This window comes from Nanorana parkeri, unplaced genomic scaffold (assembly GCF_000935625.1).
Source record: "Nanorana parkeri isolate BGI_ZX_2015 unplaced genomic scaffold, ASM93562v1 scaffold13, whole genome shotgun sequence".
In the NCBI taxonomy this organism is placed as follows: Eukaryota; Metazoa; Chordata; class Amphibia; order Anura; family Dicroglossidae; genus Nanorana; species Nanorana parkeri.
In genome coordinates this window covers 4,145,091-4,169,399 of record NW_017306281.1, presented here as the reverse complement: position 1 = coordinate 4,169,399, position 24,309 = coordinate 4,145,091, and the positions used below count along the sequence as shown (strand labels likewise).

At 42.7% G+C, this 24,309-nt stretch overlaps 1 protein-coding gene across 3 annotated transcripts in view; it reads right to left on the bottom strand.

Moving 5' to 3' along the window:
* The window catches only part of AACS (acetoacetyl-CoA synthetase), an 85,941-nt gene that overhangs the window by 49,838 nt on the left and 11,794 nt on the right, over positions 1-24,309 (bottom strand). For all 3 annotated transcript variants that reach the window (XM_018557003.1, XM_018557010.1, XM_018557021.1), the window contains exons 2-5: positions 19,908-20,011; positions 17,168-17,288; positions 15,209-15,322; positions 12,648-12,745 (exon numbers count right to left, since the gene is read on the bottom strand). In XM_018557003.1, the coding sequence (XP_018412505.1) occupies positions 12,648-12,745; positions 15,209-15,322; positions 17,168-17,288; positions 19,908-20,011 (437 nt within the window). The remainder of the gene's footprint in view (positions 1-12,647; positions 12,746-15,208; positions 15,323-17,167; positions 17,289-19,907; positions 20,012-24,309) is intronic.

Below are 24,309 nucleotides of genomic sequence, written 5' to 3'. Positions count from 1 at the left end.
ATATATATATATATATATACACATATATATATATATATATATACATATATATATATATTATATATATATCCGTTTATTTCAACAGAAGGTAGATGTGACCATTTTGCACATCCTGAGCTCCCTCCATTTTCAGTTTGCATGTGAAGCTACAAAGCATCAATGACTGAGCGAGGACAGTTTTTGCGCACACTGTACAAATGTGCTTAATTGGTACTGAAGGGAAATCAGGAGCCTTCCTCCCACTGTAATTTTTTCAAAGAGAGAAATCTGCTTATCTAACCATTTTCATTGCAATCGTCTTGAACTGGTTACATCCAAACCACTAATTTGCCATCAAGATCTATGCAACTGAAATCTCCTTTCATACTTGGGCATGCAATGCAACTTACTGATGTAAATGTTTTTACGTCATTCGAGAAAATGCAATATAATACTGTGAAAAGACACACAAGACAATAGTTGAATTAAGCATGATGACGGCAACAAAGCACAGAATTATACTCCCAGAATATGAGTCACAGAAGAGATACTGCAATGGCTTATTACTTTACAATTGTGGTCTCGCAGATGATTTGGTGCAATGACCCTGAGTCCGGTACAAGTGACTGGCCGGCAATAGAGAATTATGGGAAGGGATTGATTTTTAATGAAGTGAGAATTGCAGAACAAGCGAACATTTACAAAAGAAATGAAAACCTGAAATTAAGGTTAACACTTTCATGTCCATCTTTGTAAGTACAAGTTTAATATAATTTGTGAAGACATCTTGGTGTCAGTCGCAGCAATGAGCTAGAAGTTGTTGAGGTTCTACTGCTCTCTTGTGGTAGTTTAGAGAACAGCAGACTGGAATCCCTTTTGCTCGGTCTCCCATTTATGTTCCCACTAGCAAGACACCATGAAACAGAAGAATATAGAAATACACGTGTTAATGTCATCTGTTAGAGACTCCTAAACAAGTGAATTCTTTATTCTTATTCTTTTGTCTTATTCATTTGTCAAATCTCAGCCTGTGCTGTTTAAACGGAGAATGCTTACAATGTAGAAGAGGCAAATGACAATGTTAACATGATAGCAGATAATAGAAAAATGTCCATGATTGTCAAGAGAATACAGGGGCACTGGAACTCTTGACAGCCTGTTATAATACCTCTGGGTCTGCCATTACTACTAATGGTGTTTGCAGAATCCCTGCCAAAACGTTTATTGGCATTTGCAGAATTTCTGCCAGCACGTCCAATGCTGCTCACAGAATACCTTCCAGGAATTCCAGGTTTCCCTAAAAATGCTGGGTGTGCCCCTTGAACCAAGGTGTATTTAAGCACTAATCCTGGAAATGGCTGGTGCTGGGTCTTCCTAGGAGTTACCCTACTTTGTGTCAAAAGAACCAGAATACATTACAAATTGCATGTTTTGTTGTTGACCCGCATCAAGCTGACCACTCACTTGCCTGCTGCCTGCCTACAACCTCTGCCAGGACCTGACCATTCTCTAGTCTCTCCCTGGTGTACCGTCTCTACATCGTAACATCCTAGTCCCCCACTCATTCCCTGGTAGGGCAATCCTGAGACTGCAACCTGGTGCCAGCACACAGCAAAACCCATCTCCCTCACCAGGAGCTCTGGTGAAAACCAGTTGGTTCTTAGCCACCAGAAGTGTTGCCATAACACAGCCACGGCTTCCAGAGTGCAGATGCATGATGGAATTTGTAGATTCTCCACAGCCGGGGGGGCTGAGGTTTGCCTGCCCCTGATATATGGTATACACCACAGGTATCCAACACATAACCTCGTAAGTACTGTGTCTTGTGGCCTGTGGTTTCTTTGGCTGGGCTAGCCACCTGGAGCACTGGCACAGCTTAAAGCATCAGGCACTAGGAGTTGTAAAGCGACAACTTGCAAATTTGACAACAGCATTCCAGCAATGCCAGCTGATTCCTGTATAGCCCTTGGAACATGGGCTGTCAGGGGATCATGCGACTCTGTGGAGCTAAGATTGAGGCTAACAGACAGAAGATAAATAACAAAACGTTGCCTTCAGATATACTTTAACTATTATCTAAACATGTACTATACATCTAAGGGAGACACCATTTAAATACAGATAATATGAAGTCTAAAAAAACTATCTACACATTTACATTTTAAAGGCAGAAGAATTTTAATATCCCAAGGAGATATAGAGATTATTCTAAATCACTGACAATAAAAGAAACAGGTCATAAGTGAAACATGGATGTTGTGCTGCCACAGCCGCTGTCATTTTGTGTTGTTTCTGTGGCACTGCAATATATTCATTCTTACCATCATGTTATGTATGCTCCTGACAACTAGTGGTAGATTAGTGTTACTGCAGCTTCATTTCTGTTTACAGTGGCATCTTCCATCACACTCCTACCCAGCCTCTTCTTCCCAGTTTCTTTTCATCTCATCCCTCATTGTGTTATGAGGGTTCTACACATGTTATACAAGGCTTCAGATAGCAATGCCTTTCCAGCTGTCAGAATGACAATGAATCGCATCATCTGTATTGTCAAGCCCGAATAAACTACACTGGATTCTACTTTGAGTCATCTTGGTGATTTGGCCATTCTCTTTGTGTATAACATGTTTTATAGAGTGGAGTATAAAATTAACATGGGGATCTATAGTCTATAGTGAGTACTCCTGTTAAATAGTAAACCGCACACATTCCCCTTTTCTCTGGACAGAAATTGCTTCCTTTTAAAGTAATTGGCAGCTGGACAGTCCTAATTTAGATGGCAAAATAGGACATCCTGTCTGTGACAATTCAGACATTCTGAACTAATTTTATATAGTTCCGGAGGTGATACATATGCCTGGTGTATAATATAAATTTGCTTTATTGTTAGCAGCTACGGAAACTGGCATATTAGATTCGGAGAGTTCATCCCCACTTAAAGCTGAAGTCTCGGCAGATATACAAGACTCCCAATAATGCAGCCTTGTAATCATTCATAAATCATTAACAGGGCTATTCACAAAAGGGTGAAGAGTTTGGAGAAGGCAGGAGAAGTGAAAAATCTAGGACAACATAGCTGAATTGGAGAACGTTTCCAGTGCAGCTATGTTGTCCTAGATTGTTCACTTCTCCTGCCTCCTCCAAACTCTTCACCCTTTTGTGAACCGTTATTGTTAATACTGTTAATGTATTTTTTAAATGCAAGCAGTGTAAGTATCTGAATTTTAACCTGGTATCAGCCTCTTGCAGACCCTGTACAGCAGGACTGAAGAGTGATAGGTAGCAGCACAAGGAGACAATCATTTCATGTGCTGACAAGAAGCATGCCGCTAGGGGGATAAAGCAGAGCGAGCAAAGTAAGCTCATCACTTTTGCTGCTTCTACTTTCACTGTCCAGTCACAGGATAGGGCAGGTCCAGATCAACCTCTGGACTCTGAGGAAGTGGGTTGAATGTTGGGCATCATGCTGAGGACATCTAATGGCAGTAGTGTGGAGGATGTTGTGGATTGAAGTTAAATATTACTGCAAAAGCTGGTTGTTATTTTTCCTTTTAACGGGCTATTTATTTTTGTCTAGAGTTTCTGCAATAAATAATTAATGCCAAGAGTATTCTGTATCCAATTATTTAAATCAGGTTGAGTCAATTCCAGTGTGAAATAAAAGGAATATATAGTCATTTCAAAGATTTGTTTTTTAAATAAATATGTAAAAGATTTCATTTATATAATCATATCAATATGAGGTCATAATTTCAAATATATTTTTTCTATGTATAATTTGTAATTGTACATGGGGGAGCCATGTCTTCTCATTATATACACAGGCTCCGCTTCCTGCTTTGCACCCTCTAACAATGCAAGTCTATGAGTTGGCCAAATTATTCAAAATATACATAGCAGTCCTTGTGTGGCTGATATCAACGCTTCCATGTTCCATGTTCTTAGTTTCTAAACCTGGCCGTACACTGCTCTATTTGATCCGTTCAACCTGCAGGCTGAACAAAAAAAATTGAACAGATTACTCCATCAGTGCTTACGTGCGTTGATCAAGGAATCCCTTGTCACCGGCCGCGACAGAATATCCAAACAGAACCGGCAGCTCATTGGTTGCCAGCTCTGTCCTTTCAAAATTTTTCTGACAGGCTTCTTCGATCAGCTGATTGAGGGATGCTGGCCGAAAGGGTGCCTGTCAGCACCCACTGTGTGAATGTAATTTTGCAGAATGAATGGATCTGCAGCAGTGACGTGTGGTACCTCATATTCCGGGTGAGGCATTCCCCTGCCGAAGCCCCGCCCCACCCCCAACCCGTCCCCAATCTCGTGTGAAGTCTTTTGACTACCTGTCAAAAGTCGGATGCAGCGCTGCCTGTAACTAAAGGAGAAGTATGGGGTCAGGGCTTTTCCCCATAGTTCTCCTAAGGGTAACGGGAGGACACAAACTAGCGTCCTGCCCTCACCCTAAGCTCAGTATAAAGCGAGCAACAGCTCGCGGTATACTGAGACGCCGCAGCCGGGACGGATCCCGACATTACTGTCGAGATCCACCAGCTGCGGGATTGACAGGTGCCTCTGCCTATCTAGAGGCAGAGCCAGCTATGCCCACCCCCTCCCCCGTCTGTTCCGCCAGTCAGCGCTGGAGGATCGGACAGGGGAGGGGGGGAATCCTTGCAGGGAGCTGTGAGTGACAGTCACGGATCTCTGCAGGGATAGATCGAGAAGTGAGTGAGCGACACTATGTGTTCGCTCACTTTCCGATCTATTGAGCCGACCTGTGACAGTTCCACTGTCACAGGTCGGCTAGAACTATGAGGCTAAGTGATTTTCACTCGCCTCATAATTCTCCTTTAACAGGCAGCACATCATCCATGACAGGTTACACAGCAGGGAGGATTTCCCTGCTCTGTAACCTGCTAGAAGCCGATCTGAATGGAGAAAAAGCTGTCAGCCTCAGACTTGAAGCTGACAGCTTTTTCCTCCATAATTCTAGGTGAGGTTCTGCCTCCCCTGCCTCCCCTGACCGCACGTCCCTGATCTGCAGTGACAATGATTTTATAAGACTGGGTTTTATAAGACTGGATTATCTGCAAAAGAGACACAGACAGCAGGAAAAAGCTGACTGGAGTCCTAGCCTTCCTCCTATTCTATTAACAAAACTTCCTGGCTGGTAAAACCTTCATCACCAGAGCAGTATTAAGGGGAAATCTCTCTAACAGAAAACCATACAATACTAACCAACAGATTCCAAATTTGTCTAGATATATACTTTATGTTATTACCGTAGTGGCAACTTCCATTGCACATGACATATTTATATTCATAAATTCTTGCTTCTTCAGCAGCGTCTCCAGCTACAGCAGCCAGAGAAATGAAAGGCTGAAAGCGGAAGTGATGTAGTTCATATCACTTCCCCATTCAGTGATCATAAAAGAGATCAGCCAGTGGAATATGCTGAGCTCCCCTCCGATCCAGCCATGCCGGTCCCGGGCCTTCACGGAGGACAGTGGAGCGCGAATAGCCTGCAGCAACCGCAGAGGAAAGGGGGGGGGGGTCCTGAAAGAACAAAATGTCAAAGCAAGCATAACAGGGTCTTCAAAGTGTTAAACTGCACCTAGAGGACTACTGGAGTTACTATAGAGAACACATGCGGATGTGTTAAAAGTAGAAAACTCCTTCTATACATTTCCACATAACAGTTATCTTCTGTACCCAACCGAAACAAGCAGCTCAGAAAAGTTCACTCACGCAGTATACGCATGTGATGTAGACTAGACCTTTCTGCACCACACATATCTATCTGTACACAAGTAAACGTTAATGTTTTTCTTGATCTAGTATTTTTTTTATTTTTTTTTTACTTGCAACGATCTGTATTTCCCATTCTGACAAAATGCTACATTTCAGTTCAGAAGGATGTATAAATTACACAGGCCACGTACCACCCCAAAGTATTTACTTTGGCTTCATTCCTGTTGTGCAATCATATTAGTTACACCTGTGCTTACTAAGTAAACACAATACAGACAGCATACAGATGAGCTTTGTGAGAAGGAAGGTGTGCCAGAACAAAATTCTGTTTAAGCATCAGACGTCATATATAACATACAGGCAACAGAGTCAGTGCAGTTCAAGAGCCAGTTAGTCCAATCTAAGATTCCATAGGCATGGTAGTGTGTTAATCTACATATTCAGGGGTGTGGAATTCCTATCGCCTGACATCAGGGAACGGTCCTTACTATCTGTACCCCATACTGCTGTTCAGTGCAGCCCTGTGCTATGGATTTTGAATTTTGCTCACAAATTGCGAGAACTCGTTCGTCAGTGTGGTCTGGCCAATGAGAAGCGCTTCTTAGCACGGTTAAATACGGTTTTGGTTAAAATCATTTTTTGTGGACGGTTTTGCTAATGGCTGCGGCTTTGTCCCTAGCTCCACAGCACAGAACCGGGCATCGCCGTAGACCGTTCTGCTGCACCCTGCCATGGGCTCTAAACGGGGCAAGAAGTCCCAGGGATCCAAACCGGACCACTCGCGAAACCTGAGGGCCGGTATTAACTCTTTTTTCGCCGCTCCCACGTCGGCCGGCTCACAAGGCCGCATGGGGATTCCCTGGCTGCCCCGGACTCACCCTCCTCCCCGCCGTCGAATAGGTCGCCCGCGACGATTGACCGGGGTGCCACCTCGCATGAGGACTCGGTCCCGGGCGGCTCTGTGAGTGACGTGAGGCACCTACTGGACCATCTCCCCTCTAAAAGGGACATGGAGGCCCTGTTTGCCCGTTTTGAACAGGTGCACAGGACAGATGTGGCGGGCCTGCATGAGGCGATAAAGGGGGTCCATGGTCGGCTGGACACTGTGGACATGCACATGGATGCACATCGAGCAGCTATCACAGCCCTGCAATCGACAGCCCTGGCACAGCATAAGCTGCTACAGTCGGTGTGGACGCACATGGATGACGGGGAGGATAGAAACAGGAGGAATAATGTGCGGATTCGCGGCCTGCCAGAGGCAACGGGAGTGGTGGACCTGGAACCTACTGTTAGAGGTATCTTTAACCTGGGTTGCTGCGCGGAGGGGTTCCCGGTAGGCTCCTCTGCGCTCCTGGCAAGAAGTAGGTTAAAGTCACGGTAGATGCCTTCAAGTCTGCGATTTCCACCTTCGTCACCACGCATGCCACAGATGATACGGCCCCACCAGTCAAATGGGAGGCCTTCAAATGCCTACTCAGGGGTGTCCTTATCTCTCATGCCACACGCCTGAAAAGAGAGCGCTCGAAGGAATTTACCATCCTCTTGGGCGAAATCCACGCTCTAGAACTTCAGCATAAGTCTACTCGAGCTCCTTCTGTATTGTTAGCGTTGGAACAGAAGCGTTCACAGCTCCGATCCCTGCTAGATCTCAGCTCCCTTAAGTACAAGGAATCTCTACGCAGATCCTTGTATGAACATGGCGATAAGTGTGTACGGCTATTGGCACGATCCGTTCGGACGCAACTTGCACGCACGTACGTCCCTAAAATACGGACGAAAGAGTCGCGGGTGGTTCACAGTACCGACCAAATTGCGCAGGCGTTTCAAGCTTACTACGCTGAACTGTATAACCTACCTGCCCCTGGGACGTCCTCCCCGGCCTCGGACCCCCCCGGAAGTGGCTGCTTCATTTGGTAAGCGCGCAAGACTGGCCTACAACATCTTGGTCCGTGCAAAGGAATCGGGGGGGTTGGTCCTCCCTGACTTAAAAACCTACCACTACGCGACGCTCCTCGCCCACGTCCTTGATCGGAAGTTTCAGGGAGCTCATAAGCTCTGGGTCTCCCTGGAATCATTTATATCTCCAGTACTCCCTTTCTCGATACCCTGGATTGCGGCTATCCATCGCCCACACTCCTCACAGCTTCCCTTTAGTCTTCCGCCCCTCCTGAAAGTGTGGAACCTTTTGACTGGAACCCACGATCTGTCTTCCGCGGAGGGACCCATGACCCCCATAATGGACAACCCAGCGTTTCAGCCGGGCTGCATCTCTTCCAGCTTCCGTGCGAGGAGAGTTCAGAATTCCTAGGTATGACAGCCATGGGTCCCATACCGCTTGGAAATTTAGGTATCTATCCTGTAAGATACTGCACAGCATCTCATATGTCATGATCCAATTTAATTTAGATAGTGCCATTGAGAATGGGACCCTTTCAGCTTTCCAGGAATTAGCTATTGATACCTTGGCTGCTAAGAAAAAGAAGGATACTAATTTGCCCTGCGCCCTAGATATCCCCGTAACTGGTTTATTCAATACCAAATGCTGGGGGTCTCTCGGAACCTGTACCTGGAGAATCCCAGAGAGCAAGGCAAAAAAGCGATTCCAGAAGGGACGCAGTTTTGGGCATTGCCACCAGACATGGATCATCGTGCCCTGCTGATTACATCCTCTAAAACATAAAGGACTGGACCCTGGGAACATAATGGTTATCTTTGCTGGAACCAGGTACCATCTAGAGAAGACTTTGTAGTTGGCTTCTAATAGGGAAACATTAAGCAGCCCCATGGTTAATCTCTTGGTGCGCTGTTTCCATTCATCTGTAGAAAGAACTTCCCCTAGCTCAAGTTCCCAAGCGTCCATATAGGATAATTTAGTAAATGGGCCAAGCTGAGCCGCGTAGATTATGGAAATCCCCCCTCCTACACCGGGGGCACCTAGACACCATCTTTCGTACAATGTCAACAACAGGATGCCAGCATCAGGTATCTTCAACGATTGTAGAAAGTGCTGAATTTGCCTGAATCTGAACAATTCCGATTGTGGCATCCGTAGAATATTTTGGCAATAGGCCAGAGAAATTGGTTTATGACCCTTGATCAGGTCTCCAATTCTGTACAGGCCTTTGTCAATCCACCATTGGAACGCTTGACTTGCAATCCCGGTTGAAAATTCGCATTATTGAACAATGGTGCCAAAAGGAGAATGAGGGGAAACCATACCTTCCTTACCTCGCAGCCGATCCCACAGGGCAATACAGTGTGACAGAGTAGGGGCTAGGATCGTCGGCCTTTACCTAGAAGTCATCCATTTTAATACTTCAATGGAGATGCCCCTAGCTGAGCCCATTTCTATTTTGCCCAGTCCGGAGCAGCTTCACGGGAATATACAGAGGATAACTGTGACAACTGTGCAGCCCGGTAATAGAAGAACAAATTAGGTACCGCTAGACCCCCCTAGTCTCTGGATTTGAATAAGGTGGATTGCGAAATTCTGGGATGTTTATTACCCCAGATAAAGTTCAAGATAGACGTTTGCAATTTAGGGAGTTCAGCCCGTTGGATCGGAATTGGTAAAGTTCTAAAATAGTAAAAAATTTTAGGGAGTAGGGTCATTTTAACTGAATGGATGCGGCCCATCCAGGAAAGGCTATAGGACGACCATCTCCTCATATCTTCCTGAGAAATTTATGGAGTGGAGGGTAATTCACTGAATACAATTGAGAATAAGAGGGAGTGATTTTTACTCCAAGATACTGAAGGAAATCACAGCGCCATTCAAATGGAAAGGAGTTTTTAAGCCCCGACCACAGCTCAGAAGGAAGATTGATGTTTAGTGCCACAGATTTAGAAGCATTGACTCGAAGACCCGATATCCCTGCAAATTCTTTCAAATGCGCCATGATGTTGGGTAGTGAGACAAGAGGGGAAGTTACAAATAGCAGCATGTCATATGCGAACAGAGCGCATTTGTGATCAACTGCCTGGCATTCAATTCCCCTAATGTCTGGATTTTCCCGGAGCACTATGGCCAGGGGTTCTAGCGCTATGGTGAATAAAAGTGGCGAAAGAGGGCACCCCTGTCTTGTACCTCTTCGAATTAAAATAGGGTCTGACAGGTGTCCCTGGAACCGAATCTGAACTGAGGGTGAAGAATATAGTACCTGAAATATATGTAGGAAATGAGGCCCAAACCCCCAATTCTTTAGCAGTTGCAGCAAGTATTCCCAGGAGACAGAATCAAATGCTTTCTGCAGGTCCAAGGATAGTAACATCCCTTTTTGTGCGGTTGCCCCCATCCCATGGATTTCTAAGCAATGAGATAAGATCTATGGCTCTTCTAACCTGGTCCGGGCCCTGCCTCCCTGAAATGAAGCCCACTTGATCTTGATTTATATAGTAGCTCAAGAAAGAATTTAATCTGTTAGCATAAATTTTAGACAAAAATTTGATATCGTTATTGATCAATGAGATCGGTCTGTAATTCGAGACTTCTCCTTGATCTTTATGGGGTTTAGGAATGACACTGATAAAGGCTCTATTTAAATCGAGGTCAAGAGAGGCACCTGAACGTAAGGGGTTATTAGAAGACTTCCATGTGTGGTGAGTGACTGATCTAGAACAAGCATGAAGCCAGTTAGCTGTCCGAACACATGACATGCGTAGGTTCAATGACAAGTACAGACAACATCTGCATGTTGGGCTTAGATCAACTAATTTGCATGTTCAGCTTTGGCTACCACAGTAAAATTGTACATAGATACATTGCAACATAGATTGGGCAGATTTTTCTAAGCTGTGAAAAATAAAATCTAATTTGTTTTTGTGGTTTACGGTTTCAGTTCTCTCTGCAATGTTATAATATAAGCTCCATTTTTTCTGATATTAGTCGCAGAATGACATTTTCAATAAAGACTAAGCAAACATTGCTGTGTGCTATGCCAGTTTCTAACTAGTGACATATTAAAGATTTTCAAAGGGGAGGTGGTAAAATGGAGTGCTTGGCACAATTTCCTGCCAAAGCACAAATATATCCTTAGCCAGATGGCTCAATACGTATAAAATGCTCAGCTAAGAGTCAGCTTCATACTAGGCTCAAAAACATGGACTGTGTCGCATTTGGTACAGACAGTGCTGTCCTAATTTGTATGCACAGTATACACCAAGGGTACTGCCAGGATTTTTAAACCAGTACTAGGTAATCTTCAGTATCCAGTGCTTGCGTGTACCACCTCGAATGGTAAATTATAGCTGCAAATCCATCCATCACCTATGCAAGTGTGCTTCAAGAATGATTGCAGCCATAATTTGATGTCAGAATTTGTATACAAAGGTTGCAGATACTGGAACCATTGTTCGTATTCTATAAGAATACTTTAAAGACGGGAGAGGTACCAGATGATTGGAGGAAAGCAAATGTGGTACCTATATTCCAAAAAGGTTCAAAATGTCTACCAGGTAACTACAGGCCGGTCAGCCTAACATTAGTCATATGCAAAGTTTTTGAGGGAATAGTCAAGGACTAACCAAAATTTGCATGCGATAACGCTATCATAAGTACTACCCAGCATGGATTTATTAACGGCCGTTGGTGCCAGACAACTCTTTGGACATTCTTTAAGTAAAGTAGTTCTAAAGTGGACAGAGGAATCACATTAGATGTAGTTTATCTGGACTTTGCAAAGGCATTCGACACATTACACCATAAAAGGTTACTTTACAAACTAAGGTCTAATTGTATTGAAGAAACTTTATGCACATGGGTAGCAAACCAGTTGCAAGGACGTATCCAGAGGGTAGGGTTAAATGGCTAATTCTCAAATTGGTCTAATGTTGTGAGTGGAGTGCTACAGGGTTCGGTCCTGGGGCCAATTTTGTTTATCCTTTTCATAAATGATATAGAGGTGGGAAATAATAGCTCACTGTCAGTGATTGCTACAAAACGAAATTATATAGGGAAATAAGTTTGCTACAGGATATAGAATCACTGCAGTAGCGCCTCAACAAAATTGGAGAGTGGGCAGCAACGTGGCAGATGAGAAAAATGTCTAGTCATGCACTTGGGAGCTAAGAACATGCACACAGATTACACTTTGGGAGGGGCAGCACTGGGGAAATTGGAGATGGAGAAGACCTTGGGGTAATTATAGACCTCAGACTAAGCAATAGTCTGCAATGCCAACTCAGAATACAAACTCATATTAAAAGAGGGATTTCTTCAAGGGATAGAAATATAATTCTAATGCTTTATAAAACACTGCATCGGCCTCATCTTGAGTAGACAGTAGAGTTTTGTCACCAAGCCTAAGCAGGGATGTCCAAGAGCTAGAAAAAGTTCAGAGAAGGGTACCTGAATTATTTGATGGACTAATGTCTTTATTCAACCTCAAATACTATGTAACTATGTAATAAGGGTGATGGAGGGCCTGAGCTGTCAAGGACAACTACAAAAATTTAATTTGTTCTCTGCAGGTGACTGCAGTATTGGGAATGCACTGCTTAAAACAAGAACGTTGAGACAGATACAAGGGCACAACAAGAAATTGGAGGGGATGTGATATAATCTAAAACTGCGCAAGGGTTTTTTTTTTACTATGAGAGCAGTAAAATGTGGAATTCATTACCGCAGATAGAGTTGTATTAGAAGAAACCATCAACAGCTTCAAAAAACACTTGGGTGAGTGCCTCAGTTCACAGAATAAACAGGGTTATTAGACTTGCTGAAATGCCTTATACTTACACACACACTATATAGGTTGAACCTGATGAACCTGTCTTTATTTAACCTCACATACTATGTAACTATGAACTGTTCAGAGCCCTCACCTGCACAGCAGCTTTCGCAAACCAGTTGTCCTGGCACATACATAAATTGCCAGATAGGCAATTTTTAGGTCTTATGTTTTTATATTCAGATTACTTACATTGACTCCAAAGTCTGGGGAAGTGGCACTCCAAATTGCTCCAATGCTTGCAGCTGCCAACATGGCTTGCACTGTCTGGATGCAGTTTGGAAGGTAGCCTAAAACCAAACAGCATAGTGATCCTCTTTTTGAAATAACATGAAGTTAATACAGTATATAACACTAAATTACATTAAATTTGCTAAAGCATAAACAAACAATCACCTTGGTGTTTTATTTTTTAAATATGTTTCTCCTTCTTTCCATTCTTTGGTTGCACATGAGCACTACTGATCTCCTGCAGCCTCTTTGTAGCCATCTCCTATCTAAGTTCATGCACATACTTTGTCAGGGCGGGCATCCTGATGGTGACAACGGTAGAGCATGCCCATGCAATGTGCATTGTCATGGCTGCTTGAAGCCTACATTAGTAACAATGCTGGTATACAACTGGAAGATAGGGACAGAGTGTTGTCACCCCATAATTGTAAGTGCCCAAACAAGAACCTTCATAAAAGTATCAGCGGGTATTATTTTAATAAAAGCTGCATTTTTAAAAAACAAATCTAAATTACTTTTTGAAATTACACTAACATGTTACAGAGACCCTGTTTTCAGACCATTCATTTCAACAAAAATATTCCTAAAAGATTATGAGTCCATTTAATGCATGCTATTTACCTGTAAAAGCCTCTCTTGTGTAGACAACTAGAAGCCCTAAGACTGGTGCTGGGTGTTGCCATTATGGATGTGATGTCAGCAGATACACTCTATACACTCTATACTCTATAATATTCGTCTTCATTCCTATCCCAGCAGCCACACAAAAGGTTATGTATGGAGGTGATGGGAGGGACGAAGGAGCTTGGCCAGCACAGAGAGTAATTAGGCACTCCCAGAAGAGGAAAGGGCTACGATGTGCATGGAGGAAGGGGGCTGTATTAGGGAACTGACTCTTCTAGAAGAAGTCAGGAGGCACATTCCAGTCCACAAACAATCATTTATGGAAATAAAAATAACTGCAATTAAGCATTTAAAACTTGCTTTTTCTGTGCTTTTACCTGCAATTTTTGAAAATGGTAGCAGGGTCTTTTTAAAGCTTATGTGAGTTTTAGCGATTGGATTTAGATAAACTTCAATATAGATGTTCGCTGTCTTTTGTAAAAGATGTGTCCTATAGCACTTTGGGGGTCATTTACACAACATTTGTGCTTTAATGCAAACTTTATTTGTGCATTGACAAGCTATCAGTTTTTTTTTTGATCTTTTTCTTTTAAAGCCTAACAATGAATAGACTTGGGAAGAGTCAAAATAATTCTCTCCGTACCCCATTGGGAAATGTCAACTACTTTTCTGACCCTGTGACAGTAGTATAATACAGTAAATGAGGGTAGTAGATGTCCGAGACAGGAAGACATAAACAGAAATAATATCCGGACACAAGTTCTAACCCTTCTACACACCTCACTGTGGCTTTAAATCTATCTACAAATGTATACAACAAAAAACTGTTTTTAACCTGAGCTGTTAAAACAGTTTAGTTTTTGTGTGCTAACTAGCTGGGAGCATGCTGGGTTATGTTCGTATTTTGGGTCACACTGCCATCTCTACCTTTCCCCCATTTTGCTAGTTTTAAGTTGATCAGAGCAGCTGACATTTTTAGGAACAGAGGCCTCATTTAAAGTTGGAGTTGGACTCAATTGTTTATTGTGCACAGAACGTATCGCACCCCTGAATTTCTGTTTCGCATAGGATTGAGGGCTGACTCCAGTTGTCCAAAATGTGGCTTCAGACGTGGCTCCTTAGTACATCTACTATGGAGATGCCCGAAATTGGTCCGATACTGGGAGGGGGTTGTGGACACTCTCAACCTTGTGTTCACATCCTCCCTACCTAATTCACCATTGGTATGCGTCCTTGGCATTATAGAGGACACGGACCTCACTCAACACACGGTCCTGGCCCTTAAACATGCATTAATCACTGCAACTAGGTTGGCAGTCCATAAATGGATATCCTCTTCCCCACCTACACTGAAGATGTGGCATGTGGAATTGGATAGGATCATTGCATATGAGCGCATTACCTTTCAACAACGGGGCACCCTGGCACGGTTTCATTCCCTGTGGGATAATTGGTTGACATACCGTGGACAGGACATATCTGCGTAGACGACATCCATGCTCCTCTCCTAGAGACCATTGATGTCTGTATCCCATTACATTGTCAAACCCGTAAGACCCCTGAGTACAAGGTGGAGAGATGGATGTAGGTGTGTGTTGAGATGTACATGTAGGGGGCTCACGAGGCTTTCACGATAATTGATATTGAATGTGCTCTTTTATAGGCGGGCGATGTGTTCTTGTCGAATTACATTTTGTGGCTCTTATGGATATGGATGCTCTCTCTCTTTTTCTTTGTGTTTTTGTTTCTGTAAATGTCTTTTGTATTTTCTACTATGCAAAAACGAATAAAAACTATCTGATTTAAAAAAAAAAGTTGGAGTTGGGTTTAAAAATGTTGAACTTGCATACTAGTACCCAGAACTAATGAAGGCATTATAAAAATAGACAGATACATACCAACAACACGGTCTCCAGTTTCAAGTCCCATCTTCCTCATGGCAGCGGCGTATAAAGCTACATTTCTTCTCAGCTCTTCAAAAGTCACCTTTTCCACATTCTCCCTGCCTTCCACTAAGGACAATAATAAGTAATAAAACTTTCTTTAATTACTATGGAAATAGCAAGCATGGAATAACGTAATGAAATACCTAATACTAACCATTGACAAACAAAAGATTACTGTAAAATGGTACAATGACCACAGAGTTACGCATCTCTAGGAACTTTATATCTGGAAAGACTGGCCATGTGTGTACAAGTTTTACTTTTAGTAAATTCACTAAAAGCTGGAATAAAAAAGCCTACATGTAATTGTTCAAAAGAACACACATACATTTTCTTCTAAATATTTCATTATATGAATTGAACTTTTTTCACATTATTATTATTATTTTTCAGGACTACAAAGTACAACAACAATGTCTACATTTTAAATACTGCATATAACAATGTAATATTCTATAATAATATTAATAATCATTTTCCAGCCAGACAGTGGAGGTTCAGGGTCCTTTCTACATGTCATACAGGCTAATCCTAACTGCTCTGCTAAAAAAAAGCCTGCAGAGCTTAAAGCTAAACTCGAGGTATAAATATTTAGGCATACTTACATTGGTCCAGCAGGCCCAATGCAAGTACACATTTTATGAATGGTAGGGCCACAGGGACTTCATAAAAACACTGTAGCTCCAGCTACTACAGTGCTCTAAAGCAAGCCTCCTGATCCTACTACTGCACTGTGCTGAACTTCCTTCTGCTCTAAAAACACAGGGGGTCACTCACCTTGCCAAAACGCTATTCAGAGAACATCTATCATTTTTATCAACAATTACAAGCATTCTCTGATTGAATGTGGGGCGGTGATGTTCCAGGTCCTGGAAGATCACTGTAAAGCACCATAGTAGTTTTGGCTACCACAGTATTTTACAGTAGAGCTGTTGCCTTATCAGGTATAAAATATGTATACTTACTTTGGGCCAAGCTGGACCTACAGTGTGATTGTTAATTCTGGTTGTCTAATGCTTGTCGTAACGTGGAAAAGGTTGACAACTCCTGATAAACACTCTATAACCAAAAATTTGTGGACAACTGGCCATCATGCCTACGTACAGGTGAAACTCGAATAATTAGAATATCGTGCAAAGTTCATTTATTTCACTAATGCAACTTAAAAGGTGAAACTAATATATGAGATAGACTCATTACATGCAAAGCAAGATAGTTCAAGCCGTGATTTGTCATAATTGTGATGATTATGGCTTACAGCTCATGAAAACCCCAAGAACCCCAAATCCACAACCTCAAAAAAGTAGATTATTACATGAAATCAATAAAACAAGGATTGTACATAGAACAATATCGGACCTCTGAAAAGTACAAGCATGCATGTACTCAGTACTTGGTTTGGGCCCCTTTTGCAGCACTTACTGCAATTACTTTTGCACGATATTCTAATTATTCGAGTTTCACCTGTATATAGCCCAAATTAAAATTAAAGAGTTTAGGTGTTTCTATTGAAGGGTACTGTTATTGCTACATTATAAAAAGAGATTTTGAACAATTGCGTACTTCCGGCCTTGAGGCAACAGTTTGGGAAAGGCTCTATTCTGTTGTAGCATGACTGTGCCCCTGAGCACAAAGCCAGCTCCATAAAAACATGGTTTGACAAGTCTGCTGTTGAGGAACTTGAGTGGACTGCACAGAGCCCTAACCCTATAGATACAATCCAAAATCTTGTGGAAAATTCTTTCTAGAGAAGTGGAGACTGTTATAGGTACAAGGAGGAGGGGGGATCTCCATATTAATGCCCGTGATTTTGTAATGAGATGTCCATAAGGCTCATATAGGTGTGAAGGCCTGGTTTCCAAAAAATTACGCATCCACACAAACTACTAGTTCCTAGTTGGCAACACGTACCTGCAGCATATAGAGCAATTTTATCATTCTCCTTGTGTTTGAGAAGGTTCTCAGCATAATTCAAACGGCTCCCATGAAACCATTCTGGAACATCAGCAACTCCTTTGGACCTGTCAATGACCTAAAAACAAGCGTTAATAATCAAGTGTCAAATATTTGTACCTGCAAGTGAAAAAATGTGAAACATGAAAACAAAAAAGACATTATAATATCTGAATAGCAAAATAGTTCAAGCAATAACTGAGATGCCTGAACTTGTCAAATGTGTGAAAAAGGACTACGTGTCAAATGGTGGGTGGAGGAAAGGACACCATTTCCTCTATTACTGCTGCTATTGCAGACCCAGACTCAAAGAGTGCATGCTCTGTTATTTACCTGAAGAAATTGGATGTTAGACAATGTTGTTGGGCTAGGCCTGACCTCCCCATTCCCCTCCCCAAAGAGTTAATAGGTCTTACATTAATGTATATATATTGCAATTTTTTTTTACTATCAGCACCAATTCAGATATGATTTGAGGATCTACAGCTGAGTGATACACAAATAAGATAAATTTTTGTTAATAGTTACAGTACTATAATGTATTTTTAAGATTTAACTACTGCGTTTAGCGTCACTTTATGGGAAATCAGAATTTGGAACATGCCATCTTACAAAGTCTGAGGGACGATTTACAAGCAAAGAAATGTACAAGATCATACCTTTAGTGTCACAGACTGGTTTCCATGGGTGCAGTTGGAGCTCCTCAAAAATTCTATGCACACTGACATTCTGATGGTCATTATATGTTTATCCTCCCTCCCTCCCCAACCACCAACATGGAAATTCTCAGGCCTGTCCCACTCTTAATATAACCGAAAAAGTTCAGACTTTTCTACAAGTCCGAAACAGTTTTGGGATGCACCTTCAAATCAGACTTTCTCTATTCCTTGAAGAGAAGCAAAGGTAAAAATTATAGATTGTGACAACTAGGGATGTCCCGATACCGATGCTAGCATCGGAATCGGGCCCGATACAGGGCATTTTGACAAGTACAAGTACTTGTCAAAATGCCCTGTATCGGGCCCGATTCCGATGCTAGCATCGGAATCGGGCCCGATACAGGGCATTTTGACAAGTACAAGTACTTGTCAAAATGCCCTGTATCGGGCCCGATTCCGATGCTAGCATCGGAATCGGGCCCGATACAGGGCATTTTGACAAGTACAAGTACTTGTCAAAATGCCCTGTATCGGGCCCGATTCCGATGCTAGCATCGGAATCGGGCCCGATACAGGGCATTTTGACAAGTACAAGTACTTGTCAAAATGCCCTGTATCGGGCCCGATTCCGATGCTAGCATCGGAATCGGGCCCGATACAGGGCATTTTGACAAGTACAAGTACTTGTCAAAATGCCCTGTATCGGGCCCGATTCCGATGCTAGCATCGGAATCGGGCCCGATACAGGGCATTTTGACAAGTACAAGTACTTGTCAAAATGCCCTGTATCGGGCCCGATTCCGATGCTAGCATCGGAATCGGGCCCGATACAGGGCATTTTGACAAGTACAAGTACTTGTCAAAATGCCCTGTATCGGGCCCGATTCCGATGCTAGCATCGGAATCGGGCCCGATACAGGGCATTTTGACAAGTACAAGTACTTGTCAAAATGCCCTGTATCGGGCCCGATTCCGATGCTAGCATCGGAATCGGGCCCGATACAGGGCATTTTGACAAGTACAAGTACTTGTCAAAATGCCCTGTATCGGGCCCGATTCCGATGCTAGCATCGGAATCGGGCCCGATACAGGGCATTTTGACAAGTACAAGTACTTGTCAAAATGCCCTGTATCGGGCCCGATTCCGATGCTAGCATCGGAATCGGGCCCGATACAGGGCATTTTGACAAGTACAAGTACTTGTCAAAATGCCCTGTATCGGGCCCGATTCCGATGCTAGCATCGGAATCGGGCCCGATACAGGGCATTTTGACAAGTACAAGTACTTGTCAAAATGCCCTGTATCGGGCCCGATTCCGATGCTAGCATCGGAATCGGGCCCGATACAGGGCATTTTGACAAGTACAAGTACTTGTCAAAATGCCCTGTATCGGGCCCGATTCCGATGCTAGCATCGGAATCGGGCCCGATACAGGGCATTTTGACAAGTACAAGTACTTGTCAAAATGCCCTGTATCGGGCCCGATTCCGATGCTAGCATCGGAATCGGGCCCGATACAGGGCATTTTGACAAGTACAAGTACTTGTCAAAATGCCCTGTATCGGGCCCGATTCCGATGCTAGCATCGGAATCGGGCCCGATACAGGGCATTTTGACAAGTACAAGTACTTGTCAAAATGCCCTGTATCGGGCCCGATTCCGATGCTAGCATCGGTATCGGGACATCCCTAGTGACAACTCTGGGTCTGCTTGGCATGTTGACACCACATTCAAGATGGTGGTGGCCAGCAGCAATCTCAGTTCTTATAGACGTCTACACATGGAACCATGCAACCAGCATGCATCCAGTGTAGACTGGTCCCAAGTCATTAACTAACCATGTATTAAAGCTAGGATCAGCATGAAAGTCGCAGAGCCGACAGTTATCAGTGGCAGTTGCCAAACAGTAGTTCTATCCTCACTGGTTCACTTTGAATTATATCTTGTATACACACACACCTTTTACATAATAGCAGTTAAGTAAACCAAAGTTGTTATGGTATTTAAAGTGCAAAAACAAGAACAGTAGCCTACATACCTCATCATACATAAGTGAGTAGACAAGACCACTGAAATCCCAAAATTCTGCCCAAAACTCTGGATAGCATTCCACAGACCACTGGTATAGTTCATTGTAATTGGCTGCAAAAGAAAAATTCAATGTAACAAACATAAAAATCTAAAGAGCATCCAATTTGGTCAAGCAGTTCAAATTACCTAGTCAGGGGTACATATACATCCAAAAAAATTGTATGGGGGTCGCATGATGGTTATATATTTAGGCAATTTCAAACGCTGAAAGTGATATTAAACCTTTTTTTTAGATGAGGAGGTCCACACTTACATTATTCAAACATTATTCTTCTTGTTAAAAGTTGTATATCTCCTCCTCCTGCAGCTAGTCCCTAAACCGCTGATCCCCCAGCCGGCTGCTGAAGAGACACCCATGTGTGCGCGTTGATGTGTGTGACCGCACTGTTGTGTGTCCATAGACACACACAGCGCATGGCAAGCCACTCTCCTAGGAACAGTTTGACTGACGGCAGCAGAAATCTATCACTCCAGTGCCCTCATTACTCTTCCCCACAACCAGGAAGTTCAGGAAATGGCAGATATCTTCCTGGACCCGGGGGTGGCGACATGGGATAGGAAAGTGTATGGGCGAATGGGATCATGCAAAGATACTGGGAATGTTTTACCTTAATGCAGAGTATGCATCAAGGTAAAAAACACCTAGCCATTAGTACTACTTGAAGAAAAAGTAGTCCAGTCACTTGCTTGGTATAGCTAGGGTTAATTTGAGCAATTCATTTTTCTCATCATCGCCTTACCCTTAGGGCCCACTTCCCTTCTGCACTTAAAATGACTCTTTTATTTAAAGTAGAACTCCTAGCAGGCAGCTAAACACAAAATTTGCAATGCATACATGGGTGCAGATTTACCCGACAAAAGATTTGGCTACTCTTGAGAATGAGATACAGCCAGGTCCCTAACCTCTGTTGCTGCAGAAAATCGTCTTGATCAAGAACACACCCACAGCCTATGGATCAAACAATGACAGGGCAGCAAAGCACTGATAAGTCATCACTCTGCTCTCTCACTATGTCAGCTACTTCTGTTTGAGCATGTGCACTGCAGCAGAGTCTGAATGGCTCCAAATGCTGATCCTTCCTCTCCATGTCTGAAGCTTGCTGTACAGGGGATAAGAAGAGGGGAATATGAAGACAAATTCAAGTATTTATACTAATTGCATTTAAAGTGACCCTGTCACCAATATAAATATTAAGATAAATGTGTTACCTGAAATGAAGACTGCATTTACAGTATATACGTGATTGTTGATCTCCTGCGTTTCCCACGGCGTTCACCGGTTGCTCCCAATGATCTCCACATCACTTCTGTGTCCTGCTGTAAAGTGGGGGTCATCAGGAGGAACCAGTGAACTGTCTGAAGAACAAAGGAGATACACACTACCAGAAGTGTTGGTTTTCCAGTAGATTTCAGGGATGATTTCACAACAACGGAGTAGCATTTAGCAGCATGGGAAGTAGGAGACACTCTTCTAAGCGGGTCACTTTAAAAAAATCTCAAATATTTTTAAGGAACAGTTAACTGTGTTAATGTGTTTTACCGCCTGTGCAATACATACCCATTGACTTCTAAGGGGCTTCACTACCTCCGCTTTCTGGATGGGCAGTGTTCCCCATAGAATTCAATGGGGATGTACTGTGCAGGCGTTGCCAGGAGAGGGAGATGTTCACCACAGGATGTAAACAATCAATGGAAGTCGGACCCGTTGGAACTTGGTAAGTATGCATCTGTGCAGAGGGAGGGTGGTATGGGTAATGTCATCTTAAAGAGGCCTAAAGGAGAAGTGCACTTTGTTTTAAAGTACACGTATCCTTTTATATAAATGTTTTTTTGCCAAACAATATGGCTTCCTATGGAGATGATTTTGTAGCCAGACAGTTCTATGCCCCATATTTGTTGCATGGTCTGCTATAGCTTTGCCCTTATTTGGGACATTTTTATTGTTTGAAAATAAGCTATAAATATCAAATCCCCTTATTATGACGATGTAACCTTTATGTATGCTAAGTAGACACAAGCATTTTAGTAAAGGCAGCAAAAATACAGACAGGCAAACCTCTAGCATATTAACCGTTATCCTAAAAAGTAACCTCTTACATGTTCTGAAATGCCATTTTTGCTGCTGATGGCACTTGTCCAGTGGGATTGAACTGGCCTGATGCTGCATTGAAAAACCACTACAGAAGGAGTTTTCACACTTCCTGGGTTGGAGCCAATATTGTAGCTGGACATACACCAGTAGGTCACTTGACCACCACCTATTGCATTTGGTTTGTTTGCATTAGCCTATGGCAGGTAACATGCAATATTTTATTGCTTAGTTTACAATGTACGTAAACATATACAGCATGTACCGTATATATAACAGGTAAATAGGCAATACACAAATGTTTTGCTAAAGGCAGCAAAATAAACAAGCAAACATCATATTCGAAAAAAAACACTATGCATGCTGTGGCCTCTGTGCTGGTGGTCCTTTTGCATGGCATGGACTGATGTGAAGCTGTATTGTTAGGGACAAATAGGGTAGGATTTCTAACCATTCCTTGACTCAGACACAACACTAAAGCTAAGAATATACTAGTGAATCGCATCATGTGATGAGCACTGGGTTCAGTACACTGCATCGGTCTATACAATTGTTTGCCTTGTTTATATCAGTAAACTTTGTAAATATCTAGATCAGCATCATGTCACATTATGTCCTTTGTAATTGTTGTTTTGTGCGTGGGGGCGGACCCCAAATGATTTTTTTTACATTTTTGATGGAAAGGGTGGCTCCTGATGTGAAGGAGAGACTCTGATGTGAAAAGGGGGCTCCTGGTGTAAATGGGGGGGGGGTGTTCTGATGTAAAGAGGGCTGCTGATGTGAAAGGGGGGAAACCTATGTCATCTCTTTTTTGTTATGCTTTTTTTTTTTGTGTTCCTCTTAATATTCATACCGGACCCCTGTCTAGGATAGGGGTCCGGTATGAGTTTTAAGGGGGTGCACTACATATTGTATGTTACATTTTAGACTGGGGTGCCAAGATTTTGCCTACTTTTAAAGGGTATGATGGCTAGATCACAAAACTGGCTGGATGGAATTGTACATCCTTTGGCAGGTAAAGCAGTTCACAAATATTTATTTCAACTGTGTTCTCATGGCGTGCCTAGAATTTAGCTGTGATAAAGGTAGAATACACAAAGAATTCCATATGGTTAGCGTCTACAGAGAGCTGAGGGCTCTCTGTTTGGACCTCAGTACATCATGAGAGGTAGGGGAGAAAGTCACATGCTCCCCAATACCTAAGCGTACAAAGTATTTCACTTCAGTCCAGGTGGTTGAACAGAGACTAGGATAGAAAGCTATGCAAAGGTATATATCAGGTAAAGGGGAGTGGATTAGGGTCTGTTCACACCTGTGTGTTGCGGTAAGGCACATACATTTTATGTGCGTTGCAATAAGAAGCTCATTCATTTTGAATGGGTCGCAATGCACCAAAGCTGCTTCGTGTCACAATATTCTTAACCCAACAAACCTCAATGCACAGATTGTTCACTATAGTGCCTTACAACGAATTCAAGATGAATAGTCACACATCACACTGCACTATGTGCTGCCGTGCAATTGCGATAATGCACAGGTTTGAACAGGCCGTTAAAAGTGAAGCTGTTGCTTTGGACTGCATGGGGAAAACGCTGAATCGTTTTAGCATTTGTTAATTCCTCACAGCAATTTGTCTAAGCCAGATTTAATGCTCGTAATAATTAACAAATGAAAAGCACGTGTTGAGACCGGCAAATCAACCGAAAGGAGTAGAGGTCAGAGAAACCCATCAAGTGTCAGTTTTGTTGCTCTCTGAACTGTGTTGTTTCAAGAATGATGACTTTTCATGTGTTAGTTGTTAGAAATCAGTTGACGTAATGCAGGGAAACCAGAGGAGCATTAAGCGATTTTTAATGAAAGAGCATGGCCTACAGAGCTATTAGTAGCAACATTATCTGATTACAGGTAGATAATCAGGCTTTAATTAAGAATGAGGTTATATAATGAGAAGGTGTGAGCAAATTATGCTACAAGCAGACATTTAAGCTTTAAAGGGAAACTCTGTTTAGAAAAATAAATAAATATGCAGTCCGCTTAGCTTTTCTAAAACTGGCAAACAGTTAAAATCACTTCCTTGCAAGCGTGGCAACTCCTGGGGGTGTTCTGTACATTCTGTAGGGGAGGTATGCCTGTTAGAGAACGCTGGGGGTTTTCTGCACATTGTGTAAGGGAGGTTTTGGTGTTAGAGAACACTGGGGGCGCTCTGTACATTCCATAGGGGAGGTTTTAGTGTTAGAGAACACTGGGGGTGTTCTGTACA